This window comes from Aptenodytes forsteri, unplaced genomic scaffold (assembly GCF_000699145.1).
Source record: "Aptenodytes forsteri isolate BGI_AS27 unplaced genomic scaffold, ASM69914v1 Scaffold98, whole genome shotgun sequence".
Classification (NCBI taxonomy): Eukaryota; Metazoa; Chordata; class Aves; order Sphenisciformes; family Spheniscidae; genus Aptenodytes; species Aptenodytes forsteri.
This window is the reverse complement of record NW_008795130.1, coordinates 477,878-495,987: the sequence shown is the minus strand read 5'-3', so window position 1 is coordinate 495,987 and position 18,110 is coordinate 477,878. Positions and strand designations below refer to the sequence as shown.

The 18,110-nt window shown below is 35.1% G+C and overlaps 1 protein-coding gene across 2 annotated transcripts in view; it reads right to left on the bottom strand.

Moving 5' to 3' along the window:
• Positions 1-18,110, bottom strand: part of DMXL1 (Dmx like 1) — an 82,715-nt gene that overhangs the window by 23,130 nt on the left and 41,475 nt on the right. The window contains exons 22-31 of one of the 2 annotated variants that reach the window (XM_019471756.1): positions 17,197-17,449; positions 14,278-15,368; positions 13,821-14,012; positions 12,289-12,365; positions 11,725-11,852; positions 9,680-9,928; positions 9,179-9,292; positions 1,842-2,005; positions 636-775; positions 225-310 (exon numbers count right to left, since the gene is read on the bottom strand). In XM_019471756.1, coding sequence (XP_019327301.1) covers positions 225-310; positions 636-775; positions 1,842-2,005; positions 9,179-9,292; positions 9,680-9,928; positions 11,725-11,852; positions 12,289-12,365; positions 13,821-14,012; positions 14,278-15,368; positions 17,197-17,449 — 2,494 coding nt within the window. The remainder of the gene's footprint in view (positions 1-224; positions 311-635; positions 776-1,841; positions 2,006-9,178; positions 9,293-9,679; positions 9,929-11,724; positions 11,853-12,288; positions 12,366-13,820; positions 14,013-14,277; positions 15,369-17,196; positions 17,450-18,110) is intronic. The other variant, XM_019471755.1, reaches the window with a different exon arrangement.

Sequence of the window (18,110 nt, the reverse complement as noted above, 5' to 3'; positions counted from 1 at the left end):
AAAAGTCCTTGGCTAGTGTAAGCATTACCTAGCAACAACTAAAACATCGGTGCATTATCAACTTTGTTCTCACCCTAAATCCAAAACACAGCACTGTACCAGCTACTAGGAAGGAAATTAACTCTATCCCTGCCGAAACCAGGACAAACATATATATTATTTAACACATTACTGATTTTAAATGTGGTTATTGAGTATGAAAAGACAACTCTGCTGCTTATTACCTGAAAGATCATGTCCAGCCAAAGGGTAGAAAATCTTCAAATTGTGAAGTACCAGCTGAACCATTGCCAATCTCATCAGTGACCAACTAACAAGAAAGCACTAGTAAGTCATTTACTAATAGGAAAATAAATTTTTCTCACTTATTCACAATTAGGATTTAAATTTAGAGCTTTAAATTCTCATTATAAACTGCTGATAACTACAAACAGTATTTTAGAATATTATAGACACTTTGAATTCAAAAGTCACTATACCATGTATTAAAGATTATAGTCATTGAAAAATTAACTAAGTCTAGATGATGCACTGCCATGAAATATCAAGTAACTGGTGGATAATCTCAAAAGTAAAAGGCCAGAAATGCAAGTCTAGCCATTGCAGAACATCTTGCATTCTAAAGAGTTACTTACCTGTATGAATTTGAATTAGAATGCTCTTGATTATGTGAATTTGATGCAAACACATCTCCATCAATATCTTCATCATCTTCGCCACTTGCCTGACTCTCTTCTGAATCATATTCCACTCTTCTTTGTGATGGAAGAAAAGGCTAAAAATTTAAACAATATTCCTTGAGTATCTTCTAGCTAACATCTAGTTTTAAATTATCTTTTTAAAAATACATCATTATAATATTTAATGCTTTTTATAAAAAAGCAGGCATATCATCTTACTCAATTAGTAACATTGGAGTTTGTACCTCATGAAAAGGGTAACTGTCCATGAGTATTGCATACTTTAACAGCTTAACTATTTTTTACATTACTCAAAATTCTAATGCTGAAAATGAAAATACTAACAGTTTTCCAATTCTTATTTTGCTTTACTTTCACGTCAGATATATCAAACCACACATAGGACACACAAGCTTGTTATTTGTCAGGGAGCAGCCAAAACCACCAGTGTATTTTCTCTCTAGTTCTTCCAAGGGCTCAGAGGACTAAAGAACAAGAAAATCCTATCCCTTGCCTACAGAGTTCAGCACATATAAGCCCACCATCAGTGCCCCACTGTGTTATTCAGTATTTACAATTTCTTTTTTTGTCCTTCTTCCTAAAATACTGCTTACATATTTATTTTGCTGATATAGAATATGGCTAATAGTTAATTAGAATATGAATAGAATATTGGCTGAATAGAATATGGCTAATAGTTAACACAGAAATGTGACATACAACCCCATACAATTATGTAACTTTCTAAAAAAAAAGATCTGCCACAACAGACTTGACAGAAGGCAACGTAATTTGATTTCTAGTAGGTATACATGTTCATTTCACCCATTTGAAAAAGATGATAAAAAGCTTTTCACATCTCCTTGTTCATCTAAATAGCTGATCCATAATTACTTATACATTTGTACTCTGCAACTGTAAAAAGCAACATGTTTTCTTCATAGCATCTGAAAACAAATTAATTTCATAGCAACAGTTTTTAAGAAAGCTGTTTCAAAAATATCTATAGGCAGTGTTTTAGAAAAAGCTAAATATGAGTAATAAAAACCGGCAGCTTCTATCACACATGTAAATCAATACCTAGAATAAAGACTAAGAAGAAAAAAAATTACCATTCCAGAAGTGATAGATATGTAACTGTTATTACAGTGAAAAAATTACCTTTGCAATGAAATAATCCCAGATGCTAAGCTCAGGAGGAATAAATCTTTCTTTGTAAGTCGGAGATTCTTGGTCTACCAATGGCAATGCAAGTGATTGAGAACTCTCTTTTGGAGAGGTTTTTGATGAAAGCCTGTAACGTTTTTGCTGTGTCTCTCCATCACCTACAGAGCAAAAAAATACAGTATCTTGCTTTAAATTGTCTGCTCCACCTCTCTACTGCTTTTAATAAAGGAATTTATAATAGAAAGTAAAAATCTTCCTCATTACAAGTTTTATTTCTGTCGCAAATAAGTGTAGAGAATGTTAATCCTCAAATATGCAAAACTAATACTGAACTAGAAATCCAGAAGGGGAAAACCCCCAGCACAAATAATATAGAATAGCAGAGTACACCCATAACTTCATTAGAAGCTTTTTTCCTATAACAAAGATGACAAATATTGTTGCTCAAGCAACAATACTGCAAAACTAAGTTACTTTAATAAGCACTACTGAATACTGATTATGCTTGTTTAAGACAAGCCCAAGAGTCTTGTTTTTCAGAATATATAGTGCAAATATCTAAGGTTGCCATTCCTACTCCAAGTTTTAACTCCTTGTCTCCTTCCAGAAGAGGTCTGTACTTTCTTCTAAACAGTTAAATTCTGATAAATCCGTATGTCCTGACAATATATTTCTCCAGCAAATATAAAAGATCCCATTTTAACTAATACAATCCGATATATACCTTATCAAACAAGGAAGGACTAATTATTTGTAATAATACTCTAACTCCTAGGAGTTGAGGGGTCCCCTCACTTCCCCCAACAAGTGTATACGAGAGATTTATTTGAATTACATTCTTGATGATTACAGTACTCAAGGAAACAGCTTATCCAAGCTATCAGAAACATCTTAATGCACTTATATCATAAATGAATGAACAAGCAAGCTTCATTTCAGATCCCTTATTTTCTTGTTAATTAAGAAGCATCAACTTCACAAATATGGAAAAAGTAACAGCTTACTTAAAAAGAGGCTCACATAACCATCTGATAACCTGAAATCATTCTGGTTCTTGGTAGGTGAATTGTACTCCATACAGCCTTTCTGTTAGTAGAGAAGGAATGACATTGATTGTCACTGTTCCTGATCAGTAAGTTAGTGTTCTGGAGAGCCAGAACACTTCTGAAGTAGAAGAGACGAGGGAGAAAGGGAATCATATTTGGAGATTTGATACAACATGGTGGCCTTCATTCATCTTCCATTACAGACAAAATTGACTTGAATCCATTTCCTACTTGATTGTAAAATTTATTTTTTATTTTCAAGTAGATGCATGGAGATTAGTTTCTACAGTGAAATAACTGAATGGGTTCAAAACCTAGGTAAAACAAAGAAAGCTAAAACATTAAGATAAAAAGGGAGTCGATTTTCTGAACTGCTTTTTGAAGTCCCCAAAACTTTCAACACCTATTTAACCAAGTACTGAACATTTACTTTTTTCTTAAGCATTTTAAAATCTCCCTTTTCCCGTTAAGGTTTGAAAACTATGACATCACCCAAAAGAATCAAAGAACACACTTAAGTTCCACCCCACTACTTTTTCTTAAATGCAAAAAAAAAAAAAGCAGTTGGGGAAGAAGAGTATAGAAAAACCTTTTCATTGTTTCTTGCTTAATTAAGTGGGGTTTTTGTTTTGCATAGAGCAATAATGTGATCAGGCAGCTAGTCATAAAAGATCTCATCTAAACATCTCTTAAGTAAAAGGGAATGTGGGTTGCCTTATGATTTGAGTCTTTGGCTGATCTAACAGCAGTAATAAATAGGCTCCAAGAAAGCAAATCTGCAGGCTAAAAGAGCTGACCTGGAGATTAGACATCCCTGTCACTGAATTCAAGCATCAATAAATTGGGCCAGACGGATTGCAAAGATGAACTGTTATGAACATCACAAACGCAAATGGGTGCTTTATTGTTTTAACTTTTCTTATTCCCTTCTGCCACCAAGGGCCCACAAACCTAACTTCCACTGAAGCTTCTGAAATTACTTTCTCCTGTTAATAATGCCGGGGATGGCACAAAAAGAGCCAGCATCCCTACGAATGCCTGGAGTGCACTACTACAAAGAAGTATTTCCTATACCCTTTTTTGTTTGTTTGTTTACATGTTTTATCCACAGGAAACCTTTGAGTCTTGATAGATGCTTGAAAGACTATTTCCTTCAAAACTCTTATGGGTACTCCAATCACTTGAAAAACAGAAGGTCTAACACTCTGGACAAAAGAAAAACAGCGCTCATTTAAGAACAGTTATATTCCACATGTAAGACTTACATGCTCGTAACACAAACTGAGCCAACTGTAAATCCTAAGGGAGGTAAGATTTAAATTGATTTTTAAAAACACCTTTTTTTTTTTAATACCTCAAAACTATGATTTTTTAATTCTTTTTTTTTTCCTTCAAATGGGCAAATTCTCTGTATTCACAGTGGCTGATGGAACTTTTTCATATTTTCTAGTCATTTTTGGACCAGAAAAAAGCATGTTTTTCCAAGGATTTTCAAAAACATATGACCACATATGAGGATGACCATTACCACTACAAGCAGCTGAACTATAAAATAATTTATATATAGATTCTTTTAAAAGCTGAAGACAGTATCTCATCTTTCATCTTGAAACTGGGATATTTTAACAGTTTGTGTTGCGCTCCTATACTGTATCATAATTTTTTTTTCACTGTTAGGGATATTATTTGAAATCCACTTACCTGTACTAAAAGTCGTAAATATAATAGCTGCAGTACAATGCATTTTCATTTCATTATTTAAAGCTCATCAGCTTAGAAAGAGCATGCACATGCATCACTGTATGAATTTTTAGCAATTGCTTAAAAAAAAATATTCACCAGGCATAAAATAAGGAGCAAGTGTTGCATGATACAGAAATAAGCAAGTATATGCTTGCAGGTTGGTTTTCTAAGCAGAATTCAAAAAGCAAATGCTTTACTTTAAAACAGTACTTTTTTCCATTCTGTTGGATCATTCTTTGTATTTTTAAGAATACTGCAGGCTAGCCATTGGAAAAAATTCAATATTTAAGCCACACGAAAGTGCAAGCATCTAAATGGTTTGAAATACATACTAATAATGCCAATTTCTTTCTTTTGCATTCTAAAAATCTTTAGATAAATTAACAAATTCATTAAAAATCTGACTTCGTCATTTGGGATTTCAGATCATCAATTATTGTCACTTTTAAGTTTCTCATATATTTCTAGTTAAAACTCTTTTACATGTTTTTTGCATTCAAAACATTTATCTTCGGTTCCATTTTACTTCTAAGATAAATATACAATTTATGTTATTATCCAAGAATATTGTAATATTTCAGACAAGGAAAATGCTTCTATTTCTGCCAAGATCTAACACGTACAATGATATTCAAAAGACTTTTTGCCCACATCACCTCCCTTCCACCTTCCCAGGAAGAGCTAAAAGGCAGATCTCTTTCAATTTCCAAAAAAACTAAAATGCAAGTCAGTTACTGTGTTTTACTGAAGGCTGTGTGCAGGCATGAAGCATCAACACCCCAACACCATATGGAAAATGCAAGTCTTGATTAAGAGATGTAAAATTATAAGTTGTCCTCTTGCAAAACCTCACCCTTGATTGCAGGCATCAACAAATATCAGCACTGCTGAAGCCCAGAACAGAGTGGAATGAGAGAGACATGACAAAGAAATACTGATTTTGAATCACACCTCGAATCATTTTAGTGAGTGTAAAGCCCTGCACAGATTTCTGTAATTCTTTGGGAAGCTATGAAAGCCAACTAGAACAGCAGCCTAGTAACACTTCTGGACATTTCGACTTCAAACCTAAAAAGAATTTGCATTTCGCAAGGTTACAAATCCTGAATTTTTTGACATGATATTCTGCTTACTCATGGGCAATAGCCGGTGTGGCCAAGGTGATAAATTTAATGAATTAGCACTCAACAGTAGCAACTGCAATTAAGTTCCGTAAGCTGCAGTTTGATTACTATATGTACATAAGAAGGGAGAAATGATAAACTGTCAGCTCTTGCTGTGATGAGTTTTGTCTAACATGCCAGAGGTTTTGAAAAACAGATGCCTTGATAATGAGGATGTGCACATAAAACTTATCCATAGGATGTGCAGTTCCGCTGTCAGTCTTATGCATGTATTTCTCTTGTTAGATCCTCTGAAATAATTTGTAGCTTTCACTTGCTCTCCACAAACCATTATTCATGACCTCCTAGAAAACATACTGCCATTACAGATTTTATAAATGTCTGACCTAGAGTAACAGAGCATCTAAGCAGAAGATGAATTTGGTGTTTGGCCAAGTTTTTGCTTGGCAGTTGTAAAGAAAAAACCAAACCCTTAGAACTCTTGCATTTATCTGCTTGCTGTACCTACTGTGGGGTAGGTTTCATCCAGAATCTAAAACAACAACAAAACTGAACTTGCATTAGTAGTGCTTCGGACTAGAAGCTTTCTGCTTTGGACTAAATCCAACAGTGCTATTCAATTCCACCAGCAAATTGGAAACAACAGTAAAAGGTCTTTATTTTTAGGCTTCACCTCCAGGAATGGCTTAATCTCAGAACAGATAAAAGGATACAGATTCCTCAAGTTTTAAAACCTTCCAGCTTGTGCAAGGACCTACAATAGCAAGTACAACTATGACAGTACTCAGAAATAGTATTTGTGTCAAAACTTTTCTAATTGCTTGGAAAGTTAGGACAATCAGCAGAGAAAAATAACTCGTCTTAATAGTTAAGTATTATCAGATTTCTGATTTTCTACATCTGAAACCCAAAATGACAACTTTAAGTCTATAAAATATACTTGTAAAATACTCAAGTTTTGGAAGTAGTTCTGCATTTAATTTAATCTTGTAGCATGGAATAATTGAATATATGTAAAGAAATTACAGATTTCTAACTGTTAAAGCAAAATTCAAACTTTTCCTTAAGAACCCTCTGGATTATAGAGGACTTACCATCTCTATATAGACTTAAGTTACAAAACAGTTTTCTGAGTCAGTTTTGAAGAGAAACTACATGGTAAATATGATTCTGAAAAGATCTACTATATTCAACAATAGGATTATTTTTCAGATGCTAATTGCCTCTGAAAACAAAACATATCCACAATTTTAGGACATAATGTAAATTCTCAAATGCTAACCCAGTTTGTCAAAATCATTTGCTGCAACTGCAAAAACAAGAAACACGGCTGGAAAGCATAACATGTCAGGCAGCTCTAAAAAGCATTCAAACTGCTATGCTTTGTCTGCTCTTTACTATGAAAGAGGCGATAAAACAATAGTTTTTCATACAGACTAATTCCTAACAGAGACCAGGATTTTACAAGACTACCAGGAACTATTTTTTGGTTCCTGTTTTTTAGTTTGTGTCTTAAAGAAAGATCACATTTGTTTAAAAGAAATCTTATATCCAAAGCTATTATATGCTCAAGTCAACTAAAGCAAAAAGCAGAAAGGGAAATCACATAACTTCATTGGTCAGCACTGTACATAGTACTATAATCTCTTAAATTTGAAACTTGGAGATCAACATCCACGTTCAGACTAGATTAGAATTTTTAGTGTTAAGAATTTTTTACTTTTAATCTCCATTTGAGAGTGAAAACTTTTCAGAAAAATTCAAAATAAACTTAAGAAAAAAAGAGTCTAGTTATGCATAACAAAATGGGAAGCTATACAAAGTCTAAATCATACTGTGGAAAAATGTGCCATAGTTGACTGGAACAAGCATTCCAGTCACTTCTCAGTGTTCTTTTCTGGGTGTCAGAAGAAAAAGTAAGAGATGACAGTAAACGCACAAAAATATAGCTGATTTTAATCCAGCTCCTCTGCTTCACTGGGAGTCCTTTTTTTTTAATTTAAAGTGACAGAGAAAGATGTTTCTCCAAAATTCCTTGTCCCAAATTTGTTCTAGATAAACACACATTAAAAACAAATAATAGACCTACAGAATCCTAGAATTACATAGGTTGGAAGGGACCTGGTTCAGCCCCTTGCTCAGAACAGGGCTTGCTTACATGATGGCCTAGTTTGTTCAAGTTTTGAATAACTCCAAAGATGAAGACACCACAACCCCTCTAGGCCCTCTTCCAGTGTTTGATTATCCCTACAAATTAGTATTTAAAAAGGTCCCTTCTTCCCTTAAATTTTCAGTTTCAGCTTCTTGAGTCTTCCAGCAACAGTTTTACTAATTCTGCGATCAGCCAGCGAACATTCATTTTAAGAAAAACATGCAATAGACAGGCATTTAGTATACATTTCAGAATACATTTCTATGTAAAAACAAGTATAATTTTAAAACAGTAGTAGCAGCAGCATTAACACACCTCAGTATACAGTTACCAACACCTAGGAAAGTTAGAATTGCCAACAAAAGCCAGTTATGCCTTCCAACAATTCTGATATGGCAAATATATTTACCTTAACAAAATTATAATGAGAAATATTTATTCAATACCACAGAGAAAACTGATCAGATCTAGAATAAGAGCTCACTTTTGATTAAAGACCTCTACTCTGAAAATACTTTTCTAAACATCTGACAAAGTCTGTATTTAAACAGACTACATTTCCAGTTTTCCTTAAATGCAAGGTAAGACATTTTTATATGTAACATACATATAATATCAATAACAATATAATAATGAAAATTGTATCGTTCAGGTTATATTGTGTATCTATATTCAGATGTGACGTACGAGTCACCATAGTTTAAGTAAATTTATCTGTATAAAATTGGTTTTATAGAAGTCCAACTAAATTACAAAGCACAAATCTGTATCAAGAAGAAAAGCATTACAGAATTCATTCTGGACCTCAGGGTAATTTATAATCATCTGAATTTAAAACCTGAAGGTTGTTTGCTTTCCTAAAGGGTTCTCAGACTACAAAAATTGAATATCAACAAGACACCTTTTCTTTGTAATGTCTAGAATGAACACTTAGAAATCCACATGCATAATAATGCTTATATTCAAAAAGCAAAACAAGCAGCTCTCCAACAAAGATATGAAACACTTCTGATCCTTCCAAACCATGGTCAAAGTAATTTTATATTTAACATTGATTTCAAATGAAGTGTAGTGAGAATACAACAGCACTGCCAGTTTTCTTTTTTAAAAAGGTCCAATTCAATTGCTGCTTTAATTACAAAACTTTGCTTTAAATTTTGATGTCATGGCTTGCAAACAGAAGTTTTTCTGTCTTTCTACGTATGCAAAAAAAATCACACATAGCAAACTGCATGTAGAGGCCTAGTACTAAATCTAGTATCTTGCCTGAAGATTTGGTAGGACTATGAGTACTGAAGGCAGTAAGGGATTTGGAAAACCCCACGCATTCCATGGAGAACACTACTACCTGATGTGGGCTAGGCATTGGGAAGTGCCTACCTGCCAAAGAGAGAAAACATACTGTATTTGTAAAATGGGAATATATTCCTGTTATGAGAGAACTGGAAAGCTTTAAAATGAACATTAAAAACTAGGCTGTAATAGTACTGAAAATCATCTTTTTAAGATGAACTTAACCCCCTCACATTACAGCAGTTGTGCTACTTGGAAACCTTATTTCAGTAACATTCACTTCTGCTTCCTACTCTCTTCTACACAATTATCTATGCCAATAATTTTAGATCTTTGTTTTTCTTTGCAGATATAGAAACATCGAATTATTACTGAACAAGAACTATTTAAAGCAACTACTCTTAAGCTTTCAGCAGTCACATCATTTTCTTAAAAAACCCAGAAGACAAATAGAAGTAAAACAATAGAACTAACCAGTTTTTGTCTTTAATTGCAGTTGTCCTCTGCTGGGCATATGAGCTCCTCCTCCAAAGATAGCAGACCACATTTTGTTGTTAAGTGGATGAGCCATAATTCTATACAACTCATTGCTAGAATGTGTTGCTAGGCCATGGATGAACAGACTCAGATAGACTGCAGTTAGAATTTCACAAAGTAAAACTGTGAGACCTGGCTGGGCTTCCTCACCAGCAGAATTCAAGAGACGTATTAGAGCTGTTATTCCTGTTTATAAAAAAAAAAAAAGAAAAAAGAAAAAAGCATATATGTGTGTGTGAACATACTCTCGATTATCATGGGTATTTTGACTGGTAACCTACGTTATTTAGTACCTTCCAGTGTAGAAAAATTTTAAGTTTTAGACGAAATTGAAAACTCCAGGAGAAAGTGGCATGCTATTTATTTTTAACAGTTTATTACAGCTTTTCAGCTTCATGTTTTGGACTAACAGTTAAAAGAAATACATAGCAACTTTTCAAGAATAAGAGGAAAAAAATAACAAAAAAGCACTCAAATTTTGGTATATATCTTAAATAAAACACTGGCAGCTTTAATTCAACTCCCTGGTACTGAAACTCTATGATACAACATTTAGTTACATTACTTACACGAATCTTTCTTCCCCCCATCTCTCAAGCTCTCTCTTTTCTGGCTCCTCAATTCTTTCAGCAAAGGGTTAGCTCTTTATTATCTACTTTTAATCCAGTGCCTCACAGTACATTCAATACATAGCATCCAAATCTTATACTTAAGATAAAAATACTAATCTGCTCATTGACTTTCCTGTGGTGCTTGTTTCACCAGTTAGGTTTATAACTCCAGCGTAACACTAAGTTGAAATGCTCTATTCTCACTTTACAGTGGTAAAACCAACCAAAAATCATGGGCATCGACCTGAACTACGCATTGTCTGACAAGTTTTCTTTCACCCAAGTACTAAACATCTTGCAGTGTTTTTATGCTCCCACAAAAAGTTGTAAAGAGATGTTTCAGATGTGGCTCTGTGTCACTTTGTGCACATAGAGAAAATACAAGCAGCAGTGGCCAAAGAATTCTGCTTTGTGTCATACTCTCCCATTTGCACATAAAGCATGTGAAGCTATTAAAAAAATAGAGAAATCAGTTCAAGGTGATGTTACCTATAAGCACAACTGCTAACAATTCCTTGTCTCATTCATTAGAAATTTAACTCTGCAACTAATGAAATAAGGAGAAAATAGATGACAATCTGATTTATCTCTAAAATCTGTAGATTCAGTGACAGAACATTTTGCAGAAAAGGAAAAACAGTACAGCAAACACAAGACTGCTTAAGGTTCTCCAAAAGACTTTTTTAATTTGAAATTTTCTCATTGAAAAAACAAATCCCGTAACATAAAAGCATATTTCTTGGTTACGCTTACATTAAAGTGGGTGCTGTAAACTGAAGCTCATACAGACATATATTACGTAGCTTACACTCCCTCTAATGTGAGCAGTGTAGCTTCATTAGCATAGACCCCAGCACACATTAAGAATTACCTGAAGTCCTACATGGGTTTTACAGCTACAGCACAACATAATTCATTATAAACTTCTCATTGTCAGTAGTTTCAAGTGAGTTCAAAAGCTGTACATAAGCTACAATCATTCTGAGATGGAGCACAAACTAAGATAGTCTTTCAAGTCCTTTTCAAGAGTAACAAGTAGAAAAATGGTGACACTGATCTGTTGCCTGCAAGGGGGAGCAAGAGGAGCACAGGACGGCACCTTACTTTCCATTTACTCGCCCGTTACTAGAGCCCCCACTAACATTTTTTAGCAAGAGAAAGCCATATAAATCAACCTGACTTAGTGAATAACCAGAATTACTAGCTTACAGCTTTTGAAAAATGAAGATAAAATTTTATTGTAAGAAACTTTTTACCACACAGCTGTTACAAGTACTACTAGAAAGTCCAGAGCATAGCTACATGCTCTTACAGTGGATCCAGACAATTAAATTTTCCTTAAGAGGAAAAAAACAAATCAACTCTAGATACCTGGCCACTGAGCAGGTGATGTATTGGGAGTCACTGTTTCTTCTAAGCTTGTTGTTCTTAGAGAATGGCGCTGAGTTAATAGCACTGTCTGATACACTGTTCCAGTGAACTGATTTGCTTGAAATGAGCTGTGAAACAGCACAGCTGTTACAAGTACTACTAGAAAGTCCAGAGCATAGCTACATGCTCTTACAGTGGATCCAGACAATTAAATTTTCCTTAAGAGGAAAAAAACAAATCAACTCTAGATACCTGGCCACTGAGGTGGTGATGTATTGGGAGTCACTGTTTCTTCTATTGTTGTTCTTAGAGAATGGCGCTGAGTTAATAGCACTGTCTGATACACTGTTCCAGTGAACTGTGCTTGAAATAATGAGCTGTGAAACAGAAAAGTGGGATGTCTTATTTATAAAAAAAGTTATGTTTAAAACTATTCAAGTGATAACCCTTTCTAGATGTAGACAGGTGTGAGCACTGCCTTCTGGTGCACTATCTATTATACCACCACTACAGTGAGACAGTGTGTTGACCATTCTCTAAAAAGTACTTCTCATAGACCTTTACCTGTAGCTGTGGCCATCACAAAGACATTGGTAGATGCAAGCAGAGAGTGACGCTGCTAAGGTATGCATTACATATATCTGTAAGACAAAGTTTTATAGAACATATTACACCCAAGATGAACAGTTGTTAGTATCACAGCCTTTCATGCATACAGATTTGTAACAGTAGGACAAGCACTGAATATGGAAGGTATAAGCATTTATGGCAAAAATCACTTACAAAGCCACCTTCTCTTCAGCATTCATTTCAGGTAAATCAATCCACTTTGCAACAAAAGGGATGGGGAAGCACTCACTCACCCCACCAACCCACAATCACAGATCAGCTCTAGCTGCAACGTTTTCAATTAAGAAACAGCAACATATTAAACCTCTATACAACAGTCATAAGTGATTATACCCTCAGACAGTAGCAATATGCTGGCTCAGAATACAAAGGCTTTGGTTCAGAATAAAAATTACAATGCAGCTTAGTTCTTGAACAATTCTTGTGCAGCTCTCAGACATACAATTTACTCAGTATCACAATGAGCTGCAACGTTTTCAATTAAGAAACAGCAACATATTAAACCTCTATACAACAGTCATAAGTGATTATACCCTCAGACAGTAGCAATATGCTGGCTCAGAATACAAAGGCTTTGGTTCAGAATAAAAATTACAATGCAGCTTAGTTCTTGAACAATTCTTGTGCAGCTCTCAGACATACAATTTACTCAGTATCACAATGAACACTATTTTTATCATAGCTGATACTTTTCTTAATGTATCACAAAACACACAAAGAGCTAGAGAATCTGTTGATCAAAAAGGTTCAGTTAAAAAATGAGTTTCTTATACTTATTTGTCTGTTCCCTCTGAAAAGAAGCACAGACCAGGAACTAAGCAATCTCTTGAGTGTTCTCTAGAAATCTCTGCTAAAAGTAAACATGATTTGGGACCTAACACATACAAAACTCCAAGAAAAATTTAACCTTAAAGTTTGGTTTCCAGTCCAAGGTCAAATACAGAAGAAATCTTACAGAAATGTAACTTAAAAAAACAGGCTATATTTTACTGTATAAACATATATACTGATTCACAAAAAAGTCTGAGTTTACTGTACTTTGTTGACAATCAGTTTTTATACTTCAAAACTTAATTTTACTTAGGTCTAGGACTGAAATGCAGAGTTTACCATTAATGTAACAGAAGTAATGATTATATTATCATAAAGACCAATGTGTCACTGACAGTGTAGTACAACATGTTTTCCATAACAGATGTCACCTTGGACCAATATCCTGAGAGAGGCCAATCTACTTCAGCTTGTTGAACCAGATGCTCAGCACCTCAACAATAAGTAATAATCAGTGGACCTTATTTTAGCCCAAGATAAGTACTACAGAAAACGCTGATATTCCACAGTTTTATTAGTTGTCACAGGTAGGCATGTCAGAAAATTGTCATGCTGTCAGAAAAAGATCCATGACTTCAGCAAACTGGACAATGACAAAAACAACAAACCCAAACACGTATAAAAAAAATACACACCTTGTTGTTCTGAGTATCTGGATGAGGTGGCGAATCAATGTTTATTATGGCATGTAATATATCATGAGTTAAGTTACCAAGATGTAGCAATGGATTAGCCACCACTGTTTTGGCACTAGCTGTGCAAGCAAATAGGAGAGGTATGGAGCTTTGCTCTGGTAGAGGGCTGGAAGGTATCTGTGTTGACTGCTCCTAAAAACAAGCCAGAAACACACACACAAAGTGATAGTACAGCTTCCTAAAGGGAACAGAAGAACTTCTGAAAGAGGGGAAGGGGATTCTAAACAACAAAAAACCCCATGACCTACAGAAAACATAACATGTTAAAAACAGTGTTACACTTATTATAAGACAGGTGCATGCTATAATAGGAAAACTTCAACAATAATACATAAACATTCAAAAAAATCTACAACAAACCTGAAGCAGAGAAAACAAACTAAGCTCCCCCACATACCTGCTGAGATTCCTGCAATAGCAGAATTAATTCCATTCTGACAGATGCCAAACCTCCACCATGAGAGCCATGAAGTATACAGTAACTAAGGAACATTCTTAGGAGAGACTGGTATTTCAGAAGCCATTGACGTCTTTTCTGAAAGTCTTCTTTCTGTAGCATATTTTTTTGCTGGTCAGCTAAGTCTTCAGCATTTTCATGTAATGTAGCCTCCTCTGGCACCACACTAATTCCTGACTGTATCTCTTCTACTTCAACACTATAATCGCAGGTCTTTTGAAGAGCTACCACTTCTCTTTCAAGCCACTGATAAAGCTGATACCTCAACTTCCCACCATCTACCTCATAACCAGTGGACAGCGTACGAAGCTCTACAGTAAGAATTTTCAGGCAAGCTCTAAACTTCAGCTGTGCTGAAATTATATCTTCTGATGGACTTACAATATCTTTGTCATCAACTACACTAAAAGATTCTGTGTAGCTAGAACTTGTTTCATATAAATTTTTAGCTTTCTTCAGAGGTTTTAGCTCTTTCATTACCAGGGAAGAATCTTCACTCTCATCACTTTCATCACTGTCTGACTGTAGTTTCAAGTGTTCATCTTGGAATACCACACTTGGCTGGCTCCAGTCAAAGGAAGGAGTTGAACTTGAATGTTTTACTGATGAACAATCTGAAGATGAACCTAGACCATTTGATACTGGCTGTGACCAATCAACACTGGAAGATTGGTCTTTTGTTTCCAACTCTTTAACTGGAGAAGATGGTGAGAAATCTTTACTAGTATCCATTACACTAGGGGTTCTACAGAATGACTTTGACCTCTTGACAACTTTGGGCATTTTTGATAACACTTCTAAGGCCAACATAGGACAACCAGCTTTTAGATGAGCATATGCAGTGGTGAAAAACAGCCGTCTTTCACCTAGGTTGATTTTGTCAGCTAATCCATTTTCTACTGTTAGGCAAATGTGTGTAGAAGATGTATCAGAAGAGCCAAAATGACGTCTCAACAAGAGAGGATGTGTTCGTAAGTAGTTATAGAAGTTAAACACTGCAGGGTTACAACTTGATGAGCCATCTCCTTCATCTGAAAAGATATTGCATCATGAGGAAAATCTACCATTCTGTACGAAATAATCCACCTGCAAAGTTCCAAGTTCATCAGAAGTCTATTAGGTCTTAGTATTCAATTCTATTGTTTACTTCATTGCACCCCCCTTTTCACCTTGCTTTGCACCTTTATCAATTGAATATCTTAGGAGGGAGGACATTGCCAAACCTAATCACTACTAAAAAGAGAAGCTTGAGTGGGAGAGCAGGTAGGACCTTTAATTTAAAACAGCTGCCATTTATTTTCCTTGCAGTCAGGCCAGTCCTGCAGTCAAACAAGACCACTTTCCTGTTCAGTTTAGCTTTTTGACATTTCCATCAATAAATGATAATACGATGTTACATCTTACTAAAGATTTTTTACTTAAAAAAAGTATTTTTAAAAATTCTGGATTAGTATTTTTTATTTTGTCTACCTCTTAACAAAAATGCAACTTATAATAAAATTAGGAAATCCATAACTTTTATACATATTGATATCAGTATTACATACAAATAAATTAATTATACAGCAGTACAGCACCTACACATTTTATTTTCGTGTCCAAAACCACACCACAAAAAACCCTGAAAAGATACAAGCATCAGCATAGGATGATTCACGCAGCTTTCGAAGAGTCTGGGTTAGCTGAGATACACCCTTACTGTTTCCTCTATCAGGAGTTATGGCACAATTAACTACAGATAATAGGAAAAGGTACATGAAAGAGCACCTTTTAAGTAAGAAAATAAAGCAAAACATCACAAACAAGCCACTGAATTGATTAAATAAGATTTAGTAACATTTTAAAATGATTTTACACAGGAGGATGTGACCAAGACGGAAACAACTGAATACTACACCCCTCATTTGCTCCAAATTATCCTGAGGTGTACTGAAACCAGTTTTTAAAACGAATTACACAACTTGGGGGATTCGAGCCTTCATTTATCCCCATCAAGTTTCTCTCAGTAACCAGGACTGAAACCAGCTAGCATGCTAACTACTAGGGACTTGAAACATTCAACTTCCTTGAGAACACTAACTTTAGGAAATAACACAACTGATTCTTAGCAGGCCTATAAAGCTAGCAAGTGAACAGGGAAAAGAATCACTTTAGGAGACTTACATGCTATTTCAGGCACCACGTAGGCCTCCTTATATCATAGTAAATATCAAAGTCTTTCCTATGGCAGTTTATCATTGTGGTCAACCATTCTTCCCAAGGACTAAAAGCTACAAAACACCATGTCTTCCAGACTCTGCTATGTAACTGTGCCACCAGAAATTTTTTCCTAGGTTGTGATGGAGTCACATTAACTAATGAAGCTAATTTGTCTCTTCATCTTTAAGCTGCTGCTGGAAAAACAGCTGCATCACTGCAGGCTCATTCTCATTATCCTCATATTCACATACTTAAAGGAGAAATTAAGTATCCATTGATGGGATACAGGATAACACCACCACAATCACCACATTTACTATAAAAACCACATACATTGCTACAGCAAGCTACTTACTAGCAATGGTGAGCAACTGTGCAGTACCTGATCTTGTAGATTACACTGCAGGCTCATTCTCATTATCCTCATATTCACATACTTAAAGGAGAAATTAAGTATCCATTGATGGGATACAGGATAACACCACCACAATCACCACATTTACTATAAAAACCACATACATTGCTACAGCAAGCTACTTACTAGCAATGGTGAGCAACTGTGCAGTACCTGATCTTGTTCAGATTACACTTTAAGAAACTACTACTTAAATGAACAAATAGTTAAAACCAACCTAACAGGCAAAATACTCATATTCTTACCTCCTTCATCTTCAACTGAATGTTTAATCAAAGTGTCAAGAGCCTTGCTATAATCTTCCAAAATCCAGTAAGCCATACTTCGCAGAAAAGGGTCACAGTGCATGTTTCCTGAGCTCTCTTTTCCAGGAAACACACTTCCCAAAATTCTCTTCTGTAGTACAGATTTGTAAGTACTAGGTACTTCAAATTCCGACTCATAAAGTCTTGATATTACAAGAGCCAACTGAATGTCATTCAGTTTTTCAAGGCAGACCTAATTGAAAAGTAAATATATTCACAAGACCACACATTATAATTTCTCTTCTGGTTAGAATGATCAGAAGACAGAAGACACATGAATCTGTTCAGATTGAGATAAGTAGGTCCATCAACTCCATAAAAAATTAGCAGGAAGCATGCAGAACAGCTGTGGCCAACTATTACATGCAAGATCTGATTTGCAATTTCTTCAGTTTAAGTCTGACATGACAATAGATCTTTGAAATCAATTGGCTTCAATAAATCATTCTCAGTGTGCACATGCCTCTTCTTGAAGCTGGATGTTTTGGTTACGAAGCTTTACAGAACAAATCCTTCATTGTCAAAGATTAATTCCCCCCCAACTTTTCAATTCAAAGAGACCCAGGAATTAATTTTTTTTGTGAAGGGATTCTAGGACCCAACCCACACCACTGCCAAAGAGCTTTCATTTTCATATCTGGAACTTCCTAATGAAAAATTATGTTGTCTTCATATATGACAGGGCAGACAACCTGAAAGCATGTTAATGGTAGGTAGGCCTCTTAATATTATTATGGAGAAATTAACCACAGGACTTTTTAGTATCACTAATATGAGAGCTAAAACAGAATCAAAATGTAAAGATTGAGGATTTGTATTTGCATTAATGGGGGGGGGGGGGGGGCACGGGGGGG